Source organism: Somniosus microcephalus, unplaced genomic scaffold (assembly GCF_052327205.1).
Source record: "Somniosus microcephalus isolate GS21.2 unplaced genomic scaffold, FLI_Smic_1.0 scaffold1716, whole genome shotgun sequence".
Taxonomy (NCBI): domain Eukaryota; kingdom Metazoa; phylum Chordata; class Chondrichthyes; order Squaliformes; family Somniosidae; genus Somniosus; species Somniosus microcephalus.
This window is the reverse complement of record NW_028226903.1, coordinates 490-15,722: the sequence shown is the minus strand read 5'-3', so window position 1 is coordinate 15,722 and position 15,233 is coordinate 490. Positions and strand designations below refer to the sequence as shown.

Here is a 15,233-nt window from a genome sequence, read left to right as displayed (position 1 = left end):
TTTTATTAAGACTATACTAAATGACACGCTATATAAAATATAACTTTATCTGATATTGGTAGAAGAACAGTAAGACATTCTGCAAGGAAATACCCAAAGAAAGGATTTGCAAGTTATAATTATAATTGCAAGTCTCAGTGAAAGCTTTTAATTGTACTTTACTGCCAGTCCAAAAAGATGTACAATATGAGTATAATGGGGAAGATAAATTCGTCTGTATGCTATTTTCATAAAATTGTCAACCAATTTAAAACAAACAACTTTGTTAAGATAGCACACACAAATTTCACCAAAATGTGTCAATTCATTAAAGATAGCACAGGGTAGAAATTCTTCTTTATCAGCAGCTGCAAGCAATTCCTCGAACAACCGGTAGTCCTGACAATCTTTCTGGAGCAGTCACTGATTGCTCCAAGTAAGTGTCATTCATTTTGCCAGCGACGCCCACATCCCATAAACAAATAAAAAAAATTTACATCATAAATCTTCCTATATAGATAATTTATTAAAAATGAATTAGTAACTTGTAACTCAATATTCATAGAGCATTCTGTTTATTTAATACAAGCTATTTGGAGTTTGAAGTTTTCTTTTGATAAGATGTTTGAGTTTCTCTCTAATTGCATCTCATTTTGTTTACAGGGACTGCGTCTGTGGCAGTAGCTGGTATAATGGCTGCACTGAGAATCACCAAGAACAAACTGTCTGATCATAAATTTGTTTTCCAAGGAGCCGGGGAGGTAGCATTACTTCTTTGTTCTTTTTCATCTTTCTTTTATAGTCCACGTTTCTTGCCATCCTACATTTGATGTTGCTACTCTGCTGGTATTGCCTTGAGCTGCTATAAGAGTATATGGAACACTTGCATCCCTCTTTCAGTATCTGTTATTGAGAGCATCGTTTGGTTTTAAATCCTATTCCCAACTTCTTGGTTTTTATTCAAGTTCAAATACTTTTGAATATTTCTATCGGCACTCTGACTTTCACTCAGAACTGTACCAGTCGACTTGATGGGTGGCGCACCTAATGTTCCCTCTAATTTTTTTTCCCGTGCGCAGCCCCATTAAATTTGCTGCGTGGCTGCACGTTGGCGGTATCTCTTGAGTGTTCAGAGGGTGTGCCCAATGCACCCCCTTCTGCGCACCCTCTGTACACTCAATATTGTAAAAACAGATGTGATGAGTTTTATCATCAAAGTGTTGTTTGTTTCCTCTTGGGATTGCTTGGTATTAGCAAAGGCGAAACTTACTTGGGTTCTAGAGGTGGCTCAGCTGTCAGATTTGTTTTCATTAATTGTTGTGGCTGATATCGATGGTGAAATTAATTTTAACATCTCAAACCCCTTTACTACCATATAAAATTCTATCGTCCCCGACCACAGCATTAAATGTGCCGCGTCAGGCTGTGTGCAGTACTGTAGTATGTGGAGAAGTTGTTGGTTTTAGTTACTGGTGTGTTTTGTGAAGTTACTCACTTCTGGGCTGTTATTTGAAAGTAATGTTTTTAACGTCAAAATTGTTATATTAATTTGGTAATGAATTAGAATTTTCAGACATTGTTCTACCTCACTAGCTATGGCTTTGTTAATGTATCACAGGCTGCCATGGGAATTGCACATCTCATTGTGATGGCTATGGAAAAAACTGGAACCCCAAAGCAAGAAGCTCTAAAAAAGATTTGGATGGTGGACTCAAAGGGCCTTATTACTAAGGTAGTTACTTTTTATTTCAACTGAAACTTTAATAATCTATTTCTATAAGGCTTGAAAATCATTTTTTACATTTAAGGATGAGCAAAATCACTTAATAAAAATAGCAATAGGTTTAAACAAACCAAAACCGGATCTCCTCCCAGAACTTGGCTGGTTTCAGCTGTGAGCAGCTGTCCCAAATCTGATCCCCAAACAGTGCTCAGTTAGCTGGTTTGAACCATGAAGGTCAAAGGGTGGCTACTATTGGCCTCAGTGCCCCTGGGTAAGGGAAGGGGAAATGTACCAGGATTTGCTGCTGCTGATAACTATCCAGTGTCTGTTGCTGGCAGTATATGTGTAAATGTCGCATGATTGAATCAACTGTGAAACCTCTGTGGTTGACTAGGTTGCTGACACTCAGGCTGGAATTTTAATATGGAGACGGAGAGGGAGTGCTGGAAAACCAGGAGAACGGGTTTCCCTCAGGCCCTGTCAAATTTAACGGCAGGGCCTGATTAACAATTTGATTCTCTGTTTCCCGCCCACAGCCAGCCAGATGGAGAGCCTGGCTGACTGTCGGGTGGGTAGGCCTGCGGCACCAGGCCGCAACCAGATGGGAGGGTGGGATCAGGGGGGAGGGGCGAGGGGAGTCAAAAGGCTGGGGATCATCAGCAAGGTCAGGGGCTGGATTTGGGGGGGAGGTTGGAGGAGGGATTGGAGGCCGGGGGCCGGAGGGAGAATCTGAGATTGGAGGCCTTGCGTGGGGGAGGGGCGGGAGGTTGGAAGGATCAGGGGGGTGGGGTCTGATCGCGATGTGTTGGCGAGGCAGGAACGGTAAGTGTAAAGGCACTTACCTCCTGGATCCAGCAGTCCTCGCCTCCCTTTAGCTGGCGGTTCCCCCGCAGTCTGGGAAACCCAGCCAGCCAGAGTTAAATTTAAAATGGAGCTTCCAAATGAGGTACCGAGCCTCATTATAATATTTTAAATGCCAACCCGCCTCCCGGAAGTGGGCAGGTTGGGGTCGGGATTCAGATTTTTAACTCTTTAACCTCCCACCCGACTCCAACCCCAACCTGTTAAGTCCGTGAATGATTGAGACACGGACTAGCAGGAGAGAAAACAAAACGATCTTTACTGGTGGAAGGCATAAACGAATCTAAACAACAGAGGCTCTCTAGCGCCTATTATACAGGGGTGGTCACTGCCGGTACTGCAGTCTGAGACCAGTTATTCTCTTAAAGGTACATACACAACAATTCCTCCCCTTTTAGATAAACAGTACATAACATTCATTTAACAACTAATGATAACGAATTACAATCACAATTACTGTTGCTAGATACATTGGTTAAGTTTAAGCAATTATAAGTTCAGTCTTTGAGGAGGCTTCCTGATTCTGTCTGGATAACGCCTCTTTGGAGTATCAGGTTCTTCTGGCAATGTTGAGTCGGAATCAATGTTGTTGTTTGGTTCATCTGCTTCCAATATTACCGGGTCTGCGGTAGCTGCAATTGGAATGTCGATTTCATCACCAGGTGTATCAGATCGTGGTGTGGAGTTGACGTTTTCCAGTGACTCTAGAATCTGGTCAGCATGGCGTCTTACAATGCTCTCCCCAACGTCCACGGTATACATGAGAGGTCCTTGTCGTGTACAAATCGTTCCTGGCTGCCATTTCTCAGTGCGGTAGTCCCGGGCCAAAACCGGTTGACCTATCTTAAAACTCCTGGTCGGCCTTTCATTCATATTCTGAAACTGCCTGTTCTCCACATCTCTTCGGACGTTTGGCTTAACCAAATCCAAGCGGCATTGTAGTCTTCGATTGAAGAACATCATGGCTGGAGTTTGGTTGGTAACCGCATGTGTCGCATTCCGGTAGGCAAACAAGAAGTTGTCCACCTTGTGTTGTAGGGGTATATCTTCATTACACATTGCCTTGATAGCCTTCTTGAATGTTTGGACAAACCTCTCGGCCAATCCATTAGTGGCTGGATGATATGGGGCAGATGTGTAATGCTTAACACCATTGTTCTTTAAGAACCTCCGGAACTCTTCAGACACAAACTGTGGTCCATTGTCAGAGCAAATCTGTTCAGGCAGCCCATTCCTGGCGAATATGGTTCGTAAAACTGTGATAGTTTTTTCCGTGGTGGTTGAGGACATTTTTATTACCTCTGGCCACTTTGACTGTGCATCCACCGCAATTAAAAACATCGAGTCCATGAAGGGACCAGCAAAATCAATGTGCACCCTTTGCCATGGAGATGAGGGCCACTCCCATGGATGCAGAGGAGCTTGTGGTGGGGCGTTTTGGACCTTCTGGCATCCTGCACAGCTCTTGGTCATCTCTTCGATTTCTCTATCGATTCCCGGCCACCACACAAACGCTCTGGCTAAGCTCTTCATTTTTACCCCACCCAGATGACCCTCATGAAGCTCATTGAGCACTTTATCCGTCAACTTAGGTGGAATTACTACTCTGGATCCACACATCAAGGTTCCTCTGCACACTGACAGCTGTTCTCTTCTCGGCGAGAATGCTGGCAGCAGTGGTTCGCCATGTGCTGGCCATCCCTTCACCGTTAAATCATAGACCCGTGATAGTGTCGGGTCATTCCGTGTTTCCTTTTCTATGTTTGCATTCGTCACAGGGAGACATTCGACTATGGTCGAGTGGAATAACTCCATTGGATCCACTGCAAGGTCTTCTTCTTCCACCATCGGCAACGGTAGACGTGACAATCCATCAGCATTTCCATGCTGTTTAGTTCCTTTGTACTCGATGTCATATTGGTGCGCCCCTAGAAAAAGGGACCATCTCTGCAGCCGTTGTGCTGTCATTATCGGTACGCCCTTCTGAGGGTTGAAAATGGAGACAAGAGGTTGATGATCGGTTAGTAGAGTAAATTTTTGACCGTGCAGATAGTGATTGAACTTCTTCACCCCCCACACTAGGCTGAGGGCCTCTCTGTCAATCTGGGCGTAGTTACGCTCGGCAGAAGTTAACGAGCGTGACGCAAAAGCTATCGGCCTCTCCGAACCATCAAGGAACTTATGTGACAGTACCGCCCCAATGCCGTAGGGAGACGCATCACACGCCAGCCTGATTGGCAGTGCTGGGTTGTAGTGAGCCAATACTTCCTTTGAAGTGATTAAGTCCTTACTCTTCTGAAAAGCGCGCTTACAATCATCGCTCCATTTCCATGCTACCCCCGTTCGTAGCAGGGCGTTCAGTGGGTGCAGAATTGTCGACAAATTCGGCAAAAACTTATGATAGTAATTCACCAACCCGAGGAATGACCTCAGCTGCGACACATTTTCAGGCGCTGGGGCCTTAACAACCGCTTCAATTTTGTCAGGGGACTTATGTAACCCCTCTTCATCAATCACGTGGCCACAATACGATATCTGTTTCTTAAAAAATTCGCACTTGGGGCGGCTGGCTCGCAGCCCATGTTCCCGTAGTCTAGTGAGCACCTGTTCTAGGTTGTTAAGGTGTTCACTGTCATCTTCACCTGTTACAAGGATGTTGTCCAAGTAACACTGAGTCCCCGGAATCCCTTGCAGGACTTGTTCCATCGCTCTTTGCCATATCGCCGGAGCCGATGCTACTCCGAATACCAATCGATGATACTGGTAAAGACCTTTGTGAGTGTTTATCGTGAGATACTTCCTAGAGGACTCTTCAACCTCCATCTGCAAATATGCTTGTGCTAGGTCAATTTTTGTAAAACGCTTCCCTCCAGACAGCGAGGCGAAGATGTCTTCTATCCTTGGAAGAGGATATTGTACTGTGCGAAGGACAGGGTTCACCGTCACCTTGAAATCCCCACAGATGCGAATCTTCCTTGGCTCTCCGGACTTATTGGTTAACGTTTTCTTCATGACAGGAACGATGGGTGTCGCCCACTCGCTCCAGTCGACCTTAGACAACACGCCCGCCTTCTCCAGGTTCTCCAGCTCTGCCTCGACGGCTGGGCGAATTGCATATGGTACCGGTCTCGCTTTGAAAAACTTGGGAACTGCATTCTCTTCTATTTTTATCGAGGCGGTTACGCCTTTAAACGTGCCCAGTTCTTGTTGAAATACCTCTTTGGCGTTAGCTATGATTGTTGACAATCGTCCAGGAGTGACGTCTTCATCTTTTTTACCGTCCACCGTCATTGCATGAATGGAATGCCAATCTAAGTTTATCTTCCTGATCCATTCCTGTCCCAATAACGGTGGTCCACCATTTGGCAGTATGTAGAGATACAATTTCCGTATTTTCTTGCCATTGTATTCGACAGGCACCCTTATTTTTCCTCTGGGGTATACTTTTTGCCCCGTATACGTCGTCAAGACGATGGATGTCTCTCTCAAGGGTATGTGTGAAAATAGTTGCTCGTAGTCTCGTCGATTCATGACGGTTAGCGCTGATCCTGTATCCAATTCCATTTTAACTTGGGACCCTGCTATCGTGAGAGTGACCCAAATGGTTCGGTGATCCTCTTTTGCGATTACATTGTGAAGTTTGAGACAGCTTAGTCTTCTGTTTCCGGATTCACTATCGTTCATCTGGTCTTCGGAACTACTGTCCGTCATCTTTTGTACTTTCTTGTACGGTTCCTTAGTAGCCTTTTTGTTGTCGCTGGTCTTCTTCCCAGACCTACAAACTCGTGCAATGTGTCCAATCTTCCCGCATTGTCTGCATATTTTGTCTTTGGACCAGCAGTCCTTCTGGTCATGGTTAGTTCTCCCGCAGCGATAACATTTTGCAAATCCCCGTGTCATTTCGTGGGTGCCGTATTCCTGTGGTTTTTGTTGAATTTCTGCAGCTCCCCTGGCTGCTGCTTCATACGATATTGCCACGCTGAAAGCCTTATCTAGCGTCAGCTCTTTTTCTGCGAGTGACTTCTTCTGTGTTCCTTCACTCAGGAGTCCACAGACAAATTTGTCCCGTAGGGTATCTGCCAGTCCTGCTCCGAATTGGCAGTGCTTTGATAGCTTGCGTAGTTCCGTAAGATACTCAGCATTGCTCTCATCTTTGTGCTGAGTTCTCCTGTGGAATTTAAATCTTTCTGCTAGCAACAGCGGTGCAGGGTTTAAGTGCTCCTGTAGAACAGCAACAATTTCGTTAAAACTCTTCGCCTTCGGTTTGGCTGGAGTAATCAGGTCCCGCAATAGGCCGTACGTTCTAGCGCCCATTAAGTTTAACAACATCGATGCCTTTTTCCCCTCCGCTATATCGTTTGCCTCGAAATATACCTCGACTCTTTCCACATACGTGGTCCAGTCCTCTAATGTATTATCAAAAGCAGTGATACAGCCAGTCTTCGGCATCTTGCAAATCTAAAATGGCGCCTCCCGCGCTTTGCCTTCTTCTCCGATTTAACAAAATGGCGCCTCCCGCGCTTTTCCTTCTTCCCCGCTGTTGTTAGCGCTGCTTTCCACGGTTTCTTGCGCGTATTCTTTTTCTTTTATTATTTTCCCGTCGTGGAGCGGACCCTCTGGGACACTTCCCTCCCTCTTCTGAGGCCCGAACGCTGCCCAGCTTCGAAATACCGGCCGCGCCCTGTATGCTCCACCCTCTCTCTCTCTCCTTGCTTCCCGACTCGCTGCCCGGCCCCGTTGCAGCCCAGGAAGGATCAGAGCACTACCTGCCACCAGCCCGATTAGCTGGGAAACCACGGACCGAGGAACCCAGCCTGGCTCTGGAAAGTCGCTCCTGCAAAGCCTTGAACCCGATGATTGATGGTCGACGCCCGTTCCTCGAGTTTCAATGGACTCTTTTTTTTTCTTCTGGCGCCGACCTTCAACAACGTCGTCGGAGCTGTTGCTGAGTTGCAGGTAAGTTCGTTTCTAACTCGTCGCCAGTGTTAAGTCCGTGAATGATTGAGACACGGACTAGCAGGAGAGAAAACAAAACGATCTTTACTGGTGGAAGGCATAAACGAATCTAAACAACAGAGGCTCTCTAGCGCCTTTTATACAGGGGTGGTCACTGCCGGTACTGCAGTCTGAGACCAGTTATTCTCTTAAAGGTACATACACAACACAACCGACCCTTTTTTGGGGGTTAAAATTCCCCACTCAGTGTTAAGGCTCACATATGAATAATCATCACTTTGGTGAAATAGTGGAGAGTGCTTAATGCCCTTTAAACAGCACCCCAGCAGCAATTGACAAATTCAGAACAGAAAATGAGAAAATTAAAGATAGAGAAAAAAGTAGATGTATTTTTCTTGTTTGTAAAATTATAAACTGGGTGACCAAAGTGTTATCCAGCACTCCCGCCAATGAATCCAGATTTTCTCCTCAGAACAGGAGATATTTCTTTGTGGTATTTAATTCAGTTTTCAGTTCAGTTATGTTAAGGAGACATCATTAAATGGATGTTCACAGTAGGGATAAGCAGAAAGTTTATATTTAACCAGAACCATAAAAGAGGCATTGACTGTTGAGTTGATTTCTCCTTAATTGTACTGCATATGATTTCTATGCTATATAGATCAGTTAGTTTTTGGCGAGGGTGATGTATGTACAAAATACTTCAGTATATCTTGCCAGAAGAACCAATGATGTGAATTTTGATGTGCTACATGTATAAAATCAATATTCACCCTGTTCTTCTACTCTCCTTTCTGTTCTTGTGCAGGGAAGAAGCCACCTGACCCATGAAAAGCAGATATTTGCTCAGGATCATCCACCAATCAAAAGCCTGGAAGAAGTTGTTAGGAAAGTTGAACCAACAGCTTTAATAGGTACAGTTAAAAAATGAATTACCCTTTGATTCATACTGAGCTTTAATGTCAGATTATGACACTGAACTACCACGAATAAGAAACAATTTTACAAATTTAGTAATCTATCTTAAATTAACCATAATATCTGGACTCCATATTTTTTTTAAAGAGGACTTGCTAAATCCTGCAACATAATTAAAATTTCAAGAATTTTTGGCATCTGGTTTCAAGACAGATGGAATGAAAGTCTCCTACCTCTGGCAGTTAAGGGTTGTACTGTTAATGAAATCAGGTTGGAAAGTCTTGATGTAGTCCCCAGTATTTGAGTCCACAACTCAAAGCTAACCTCAAATTCAGCACTGTTAGCACTAACCAGTTCGGTTCCCTGCTGCCAGTTACTCTGCCAGCCTCCTCCAGTCAGTTCACATTTATAACAACTTGATTTTTGACCAAATAAATGTAATCAATGGGGCAGTAACGTCGTTGTGGTTACTGTCTTGTGGGAAAATGTAGCGCATAGTCCAGCTGATAAAGGACTCATCTGACCGGATTTATGAATGCTTCGTCTCACTGGAGACAAAGTGGAAGCAGATTCATTCCCAGATTCACGTAAAAGAGCACAAATCAAAAAGCCCAGCAGAAAACTGGAGCCACAATGCACTTGGAAGTAGGTTGGGTTTCTCAGAGTCCCAGTTCGTGTATCTGATCCTATAAATCCAGAACTTGACATATTATGTATGTTAGAATATGTGTATGGTTTCAACTATGTCACATCTGCTGGTAAGATTTTATTTCTTGTAACATTCATTGTTGAATAAATTGGTGACACATTTACATAACTACAGAACATTTTAAAAAATAATTTAAAAAAAGGAATATTTTAATGCTTCTGCAGCCCTTAGAGTTGATAAACTTTGTTTGTGGCTTTGTGCAAAGAAATAAACACTGTCCATAAATTTACTTCTAATGAACAGATTGTGCAAGTAGACTGCAGGTGCTATCTATGCTTTCCAATATTATAAAAAGTACCTGTGCTATATTAATCATGGTGTTGCTAGCTGTCTACAGGCCCTGTCCCAGGGTAAGCTGCTACGTAGGCCTGAAACCTGGACCTTTGAGTTGAATCTCGTTGGTGAGTGAAGGGTGCCACCCATCCATTTCTTTGGCCAAATAGCCTGTTTTTTCAGTCACCTGTCCTTTTTCATAAATAAAATGTAAGCTGGGTAGTAAAAGCCCACCCAGTCTTGGTGTCTGTAGTCCAGTTTTCGTCATCCCACCCTCCACTCTGTCAGTCACTGCATTTTCTTGGTGATTTCTATTCTCCCACTGTGTGTTCCTAATCAAAACTAGAAGAAGCCAAGGTGTCCATGTTGCTGGCACACTTCCTCTGCTCAAATACTGTACAACTCCAGCAGCAGCCTTCCTGCACTTAAACCTCTTCCTGTCATAGCCTTTGTCACCACAATATTAGGACTCACTTAGCCTGACTATAGTTTTTTTAGGTCTGTTAACCAAGAGCTGTGGAAGACAAAGTGGAATTAAACCCCAAATTGAGATCACCAAATTCAGGCTGCCGTGTTTCTACATTGATATTGAAAGCTGGTGGTAAAGGGACAGGGAGAAAGGGTTGGGATAGTTTCTACAAAACTGCACATCTTTGTTTAAAAGCAGCCGGAATTGATTCTGGGTTGTCTGGGGACCGCTGAAGGAAGGGAAGGCATATCAGACACTGACTTAGGACAATTCCATTCCTCTAGTTTGTAATCATCCCACTGCAGTCTATGCAGGGCTCTAAAAAGAACCCTATCCAGGACCGGCATCCTGGAGCTTGGTCCGCACTCCACTCTGCAATAAGGGAGAGACAACGCAGCCCCAATCTACGGAGATATCTTATGGGAAGGAGCTGGAATTGGCAGGAACTCCACATCATAACATCCCAGTGCCCTCAGAATTGTTGAACTTTGAAATAATGCAGCTGACGACATATGGCAGTTCACTCAGGTCATGAGCAGTAAAGCTAATAAGTCATGTGAGAAATTATATATTTTCAGATTTTAAATGACTAAAATCATAGTTAAGTACCTATGTTCAGGCTACAACTAATAGTATCAGTGGAGGCCAGTACACTGAGTGGTTGGAGGTGTACAAGGGCAGATGTGAGCCTCACCAATGCAGTCCAGGCCAGGCAAATGGCCTGAACCCCCAGCACTGGGATTTCTTTTTTCATTTTTGCAGATTGGCCCTCTTACTCGGGGCAAAGGAGGGGATGATCTGAGAGGGAACCCCCATGGGTAGGTGGATACTGGAGTTTCCATACAACATGGGCAGACAGTCACTGGAGATGATACTTGCACCCACTTGCCCCATCAAAATGAGAGACCCTGCAAACTTCAGTGAGGCCAGTGCTGGATGTCAGGCATGCTCCCGGTATAACGACTGTGACTGCGACCCAAGGAATTTCAGTCAGTCAGACAAGTTCAAGAACACAATGGAGCATTGGGTGAATTGAATTATTTGATGAGCAAAAGTTCACATTGTGTCCAGGTGTCACATTCCTATTAATGTTTTGACCATGTAGAATTTGATTAGCTGCTAGGAAGAAGCTTCTGTATCTTGGCTAATTTACAGATCAAACAACCTGGCTTGGTCGCATAGCTGATTCATCTCCAGACCTCTTGAAATGGGCAAGAGAAGTCATTTTCTATTTTAACTCTTGGTCAGTTTCTTGTGTTTGCCGTTCTCCTGTCAGAGTCAATGGGATCCCTTTTCAGCTGAAGCAAGTTGAAGCCAATTTTTAAATCACATGTTCCCTATCTGGTCATAAAACTACATACAACAAAAATGTTCCTTAATTGACTAAGGACAAAAGCGCTGCTTTAGTCACACTGTTAAAGTTTGCAGCTAAGAAGTACAGCACTTTGTTGAAATGGTCACTTCAAATTATTTTTATGAAAAGAGGAAAGGTTTAAACCCCCTCTCATCTTAATTGCAAGACTAAAGATGCCATTTTGTTCCCTTCTCAGTGTAGTCTCTGGCCCTGGAAAGATGCCAGATAGGATTGTTGCAGTTATACCGAACTGATATGAGACAGTAAATATTATGGGGGAAAAATTCAGTATCGCCCCGTTTGGGGCGCCATTATCGGCCGTGCGCAAAGTTTAGCGCCTGGCACTAATTATCGCCTCCGACAGCAAACTTGGCTTTTATTGCCCCTGGAGGTGATTGGAGCGCTAAATCAGGCGCATCACACCTGTCTTAAGGCGCAAAGGCCGAGGAGCGAGGCGCTACCTCAGAGCGCTGGTGAAGCAAGGAAGGGCAAATCAAAATAAACCTGCAAAGTGCTGCTCAGTACTCAAAACTCTTTCGCACAGCGTTGAATCTCTCCAGAAGTCTCTCTCTCTCAGAATGCGCGGTGCAAAAATGTCACCGACAAAAAAAGGCAGGAAGCGGTCGCCTTTAAATAGCGCTCCCCCAGTCCCTTTCTGACAGCATAATGTTCCCCTCAACCTGTCATTACTAGCGGCAGGCGGTATGGCAGGGGGCGCCACTCAATATCCGGTCCGGGGCGCTAACGGGGCGTTGTGCACTCGACTGACGTCACAATCTGCCGGCGCAGGAGATCGTGGCGGTAGTGTTTAGCGCCGCCGCAAAATGTCTAGTTAATTTCGCGAGCGGCGCAAACATCGCCGTGCCCGGGCGCTAATTGCTTTGCGCCCCATTAGCGCCCTCTTAAGGCGCTAACAGGAGGCGCAAACAACTGAATTTTTCCCCCTATATGTTTAATTCTCCAAATGCTTTAATACCAAAACTGTTGGTGCTAAATAACAGCATTATTCTTTCTTTGTATTTTCCCAGGAGTAGCAGCCATTGGGGGAGCGTTTACAGAGCAGATAATAAAGGACATGGCATCATTTAATAAACATCCAATTATTTTTGCTTTGAGTAATCCTACCACCAAGTCAGAGTGCACAGCAGAGCAATGTTATCGCCTGACAGAAGTAAGAAGTCTACATTATATTTGCTACTTCAAGCCAAGTTCTCAATTTATTCAAAGACAAGTTTTGCAGCAACAGTGGATGAGATTTGCATTTTTTGTGGGGTACATTAGCTTTAAACTCCTGTGGGTTTCTTCCCAGGTGATGTAGCCTGCAGTACAAGGCTCTGAGCTTTTTGAGAATTCTTTAAACAATAGCCTATTCATCTGAATTGATATAATTTTATAATCTCTCCAAACAGTCTCAGTCTCAATGTTGGCACTGGTCCTCGCTGCAACTCTGGTTGGATAAGTCTGAAAAAAGATTAATTTCTTTCACAATCTCAAATTACATAGGGTTTAATTTGATGCAAAATAGTTTTGTTTCTATTCTCCAATCACTTGTACCTGGATTCTTTTTTAAAATAAGGTAATAATGGTAATTGAATCAGGATGATAAGGATATTTATTCTGCATTCAGAGAGATTACATATTACCTATGCTTGACATTCTGCATTGATACAAATTCTTAATTAATAATACCATCTGTTCCAATGCTTTTCTTGTACAATGTATTCTGACAAGAAAAATGCTTAGCAAGAATATTGTGCATTTCCTTAATAACTGATGATTAGTATATCAATTAATATATTTAATCAATATCTGCAGGGCCGTGGAATATTTGCCAGTGGCAGTCCATTTGATCCTGTGACCCTTCCTGATGGTCGTACCTTTGTCCCAGGTCAGGGTAACAATGCCTATGTTTTCCCTGGAGTCGCACTTGGAGTTATCACATGTGGAGTGAGGCACATAAACGATGACATCTTCCTAACTTCAGCTGAGGTTTGCGTAAATCCACATTCCACCACGCTGTGGTCTCTCTAAGGACCCACTCTGAAGTTGCATGGCTTTGATATTATTGTGTTTTATATCATGTTTCTCTTCTACCAAAATGTTTGAAGAAGTTGTTTTCAATTTTGTTTTTCAATGTGTAATACAGGCTCTCCCCAGAAATTCATTGTATAAAGATAGGCAAATGTAAGTCAGCCGTAAAAACTTGTAGAAAATGACTTTAATTCTTTAATAGAATCATAGAATGGTTACAGCACAGAAGGAGGCTATAAAAAGACTACTGAGCGCTTGGTTTGAGTATAAAACAAGGCTTTAATCAACTGTTTCAAAACCATGAGATTTCTAGTTACATCACTAGTTCCTGGTTACAGAAACATCCTGAGCAAGCTGGGCCCGCGCCCGAGTATTTATACTCCATGGCTGCCCAGTGTTACTTCATGAGTCATGATAAGATTCATGACAGAGGCCATTCGGCCCGTCGAGCCCATGCCAGCTCTCTGCAAGAGCACTTCAGCTAGTCCCACTCCCCCGCCCTTTCCCCATAGCCCTGCAAATTTTTTCCCTTCAGGTACTTATCCAATTCCCTTTTGAAAGCCACGATTGAGTCTGCCTTCACCACCCTTTCAGGCAGTGCATTCCAGATCTTAACCACTCGCTGAGTAAAAAGGTTTTTCCTCATGTCACCTTTGATTCTTCTGCCAATCACCTTAAATCTGTGTCCTCTGGTTCTCGACACTTCCGCCAATGGGAACAGTTTCTCTCTATCTACCCTGTCTAGACCCTTCATGATATTGAACACCTCTATCATATCTACTCTCAACCTTCTCTGCTCTAAGGAGAACAACCCCAGCTTCTCCAGTCTATCCATGTAACTGAAGTCCCTCATCTCTGCAATCATTCTTGTAAGTCTTTTCTGCACCCTCTCAAAGGCCTTCACATCCTTCCTAAAGTGCGGTGCCCAGAAATGGACACAATACTCCAGTTGAGGCCGAACCAGTGTTTTATAAAGGTTCATCATAACTTTCTTGCTTTTGTACTCTCTACCCCTCTTCATGAAGCCCAGGATCCCGTTGGCTTTTTTAATTGCTTTCTCAACCTGCCCTGCCAGCTTCAACGATTTCTGCACATATACCTCCAGGTCTCACTATTCCTGCACCCCCTTTAGAATTGTACCCTTTAGTTTATATTGCCTCTCCTCGTTCTTCCTACCAAAATGTATCACTTCACACTTATATGACAGAGGTGAATTAGTGATGCTCAGTCATAGTAATTGTAGATGTTCCCAATTCATTGTTTTTATGCTGCATGAATCCTAGTTGTGTTAATTCGAAGTTTTTCTTTTGCCCAGGTTATTGCTGAACTAGTGACAGACAAGGATCTTGCAGAAGGACGTCTGTACCCACCGCTGAGCACCATCACAGATGTTTCATTCAAGATTGCTACGAGGGTATGAAAATATTTTTGTTTGTTAAAGACAAATTAAACCATCGCACTTGCAAAGAGCTACTGTAATTTCGGTGGATGTGGTGAAGCAGTAGCACCAAGACAATGGCCGGCAGTGTTTTAGGGGCAAACAATCCTGGTTTGTTTCTTTTCTTTGTTCCTTTTATTTTAAGCAGTAGTTACAATTTGCAACTGGATCACTGTAACTCTGGATCAGTCAATGGAGCAAAAACTAATGCAGAGATGAACCAAAAGCTTTAAAGCTATTATTGGTAACAAACCTCTGGGCAATGGAAAGGTGGAAATTAAAGAACTAGAAGTCAGGGATTGTTCCCATAGACTGGAAACAGGCACATGTGGTGCCTATATTTAAAAAGCAATGCAAGTAGAACCTCAGAATTATAAGCCAGTAAATTTGATGTTTCGATAAGGAATTAAAAGAGATGCATAGTACGATCATTTGGAAAGAGCAGTAGTCTTAGGTTGCACAAGATGGCTGTTAAGTAAGGTCCCATCCTGTGGAATTAGCGCTCAAATTTTACGCTGGATT

The 15,233-nt window shown here is 43.7% G+C and overlaps 1 protein-coding gene across 1 annotated transcript; it reads left to right on the top strand.

Moving 5' to 3' along the window:
• The first annotated feature begins 621 nt into the window (after positions 1–621).
• Positions 622–14,708, top strand: LOC147080330 (NADP-dependent malic enzyme, mitochondrial-like). Its single transcript, XM_085981210.1, has 6 exons — positions 622–740; positions 1,598–1,711; positions 8,328–8,433; positions 12,271–12,413; positions 13,058–13,231; positions 14,589–14,708. Exons 1-6 carry the CDS (start codon positions 672–674, stop codon positions 14,691–14,693), a joined length of 711 nt encoding a protein of 236 aa, XP_085837336.1. The 5' UTR covers positions 622–671; the 3' UTR covers positions 14,694–14,708.
• Positions 14,709–15,233: the final 525 nt, after the last annotated feature.

What these genes read in the sequence shown, in the direction of transcription:
- LOC147080330 (XM_085981210.1), top strand. Translation starts at nt 672, where the DNA reads ATGGCTGCACTGAGAATCACCAAGAACAAACTGTCTGATCATAAATTT. An exon ending in AATGTTATCGCCTGACAGAA is followed by an intron (nt 12,414 to 13,057) that starts GTAAGAAGTCTA and finishes CAATATCTGCAG; the next exon opens with GGCCGTGGAATATTTGCCAG. An exon ending in TCTTCCTAACTTCAGCTGAG is followed by an intron (nt 13,232 to 14,588) that starts GTTTGCGTAAAT and finishes TCTTTTGCCCAG; the next exon opens with GTTATTGCTGAACTAGTGAC.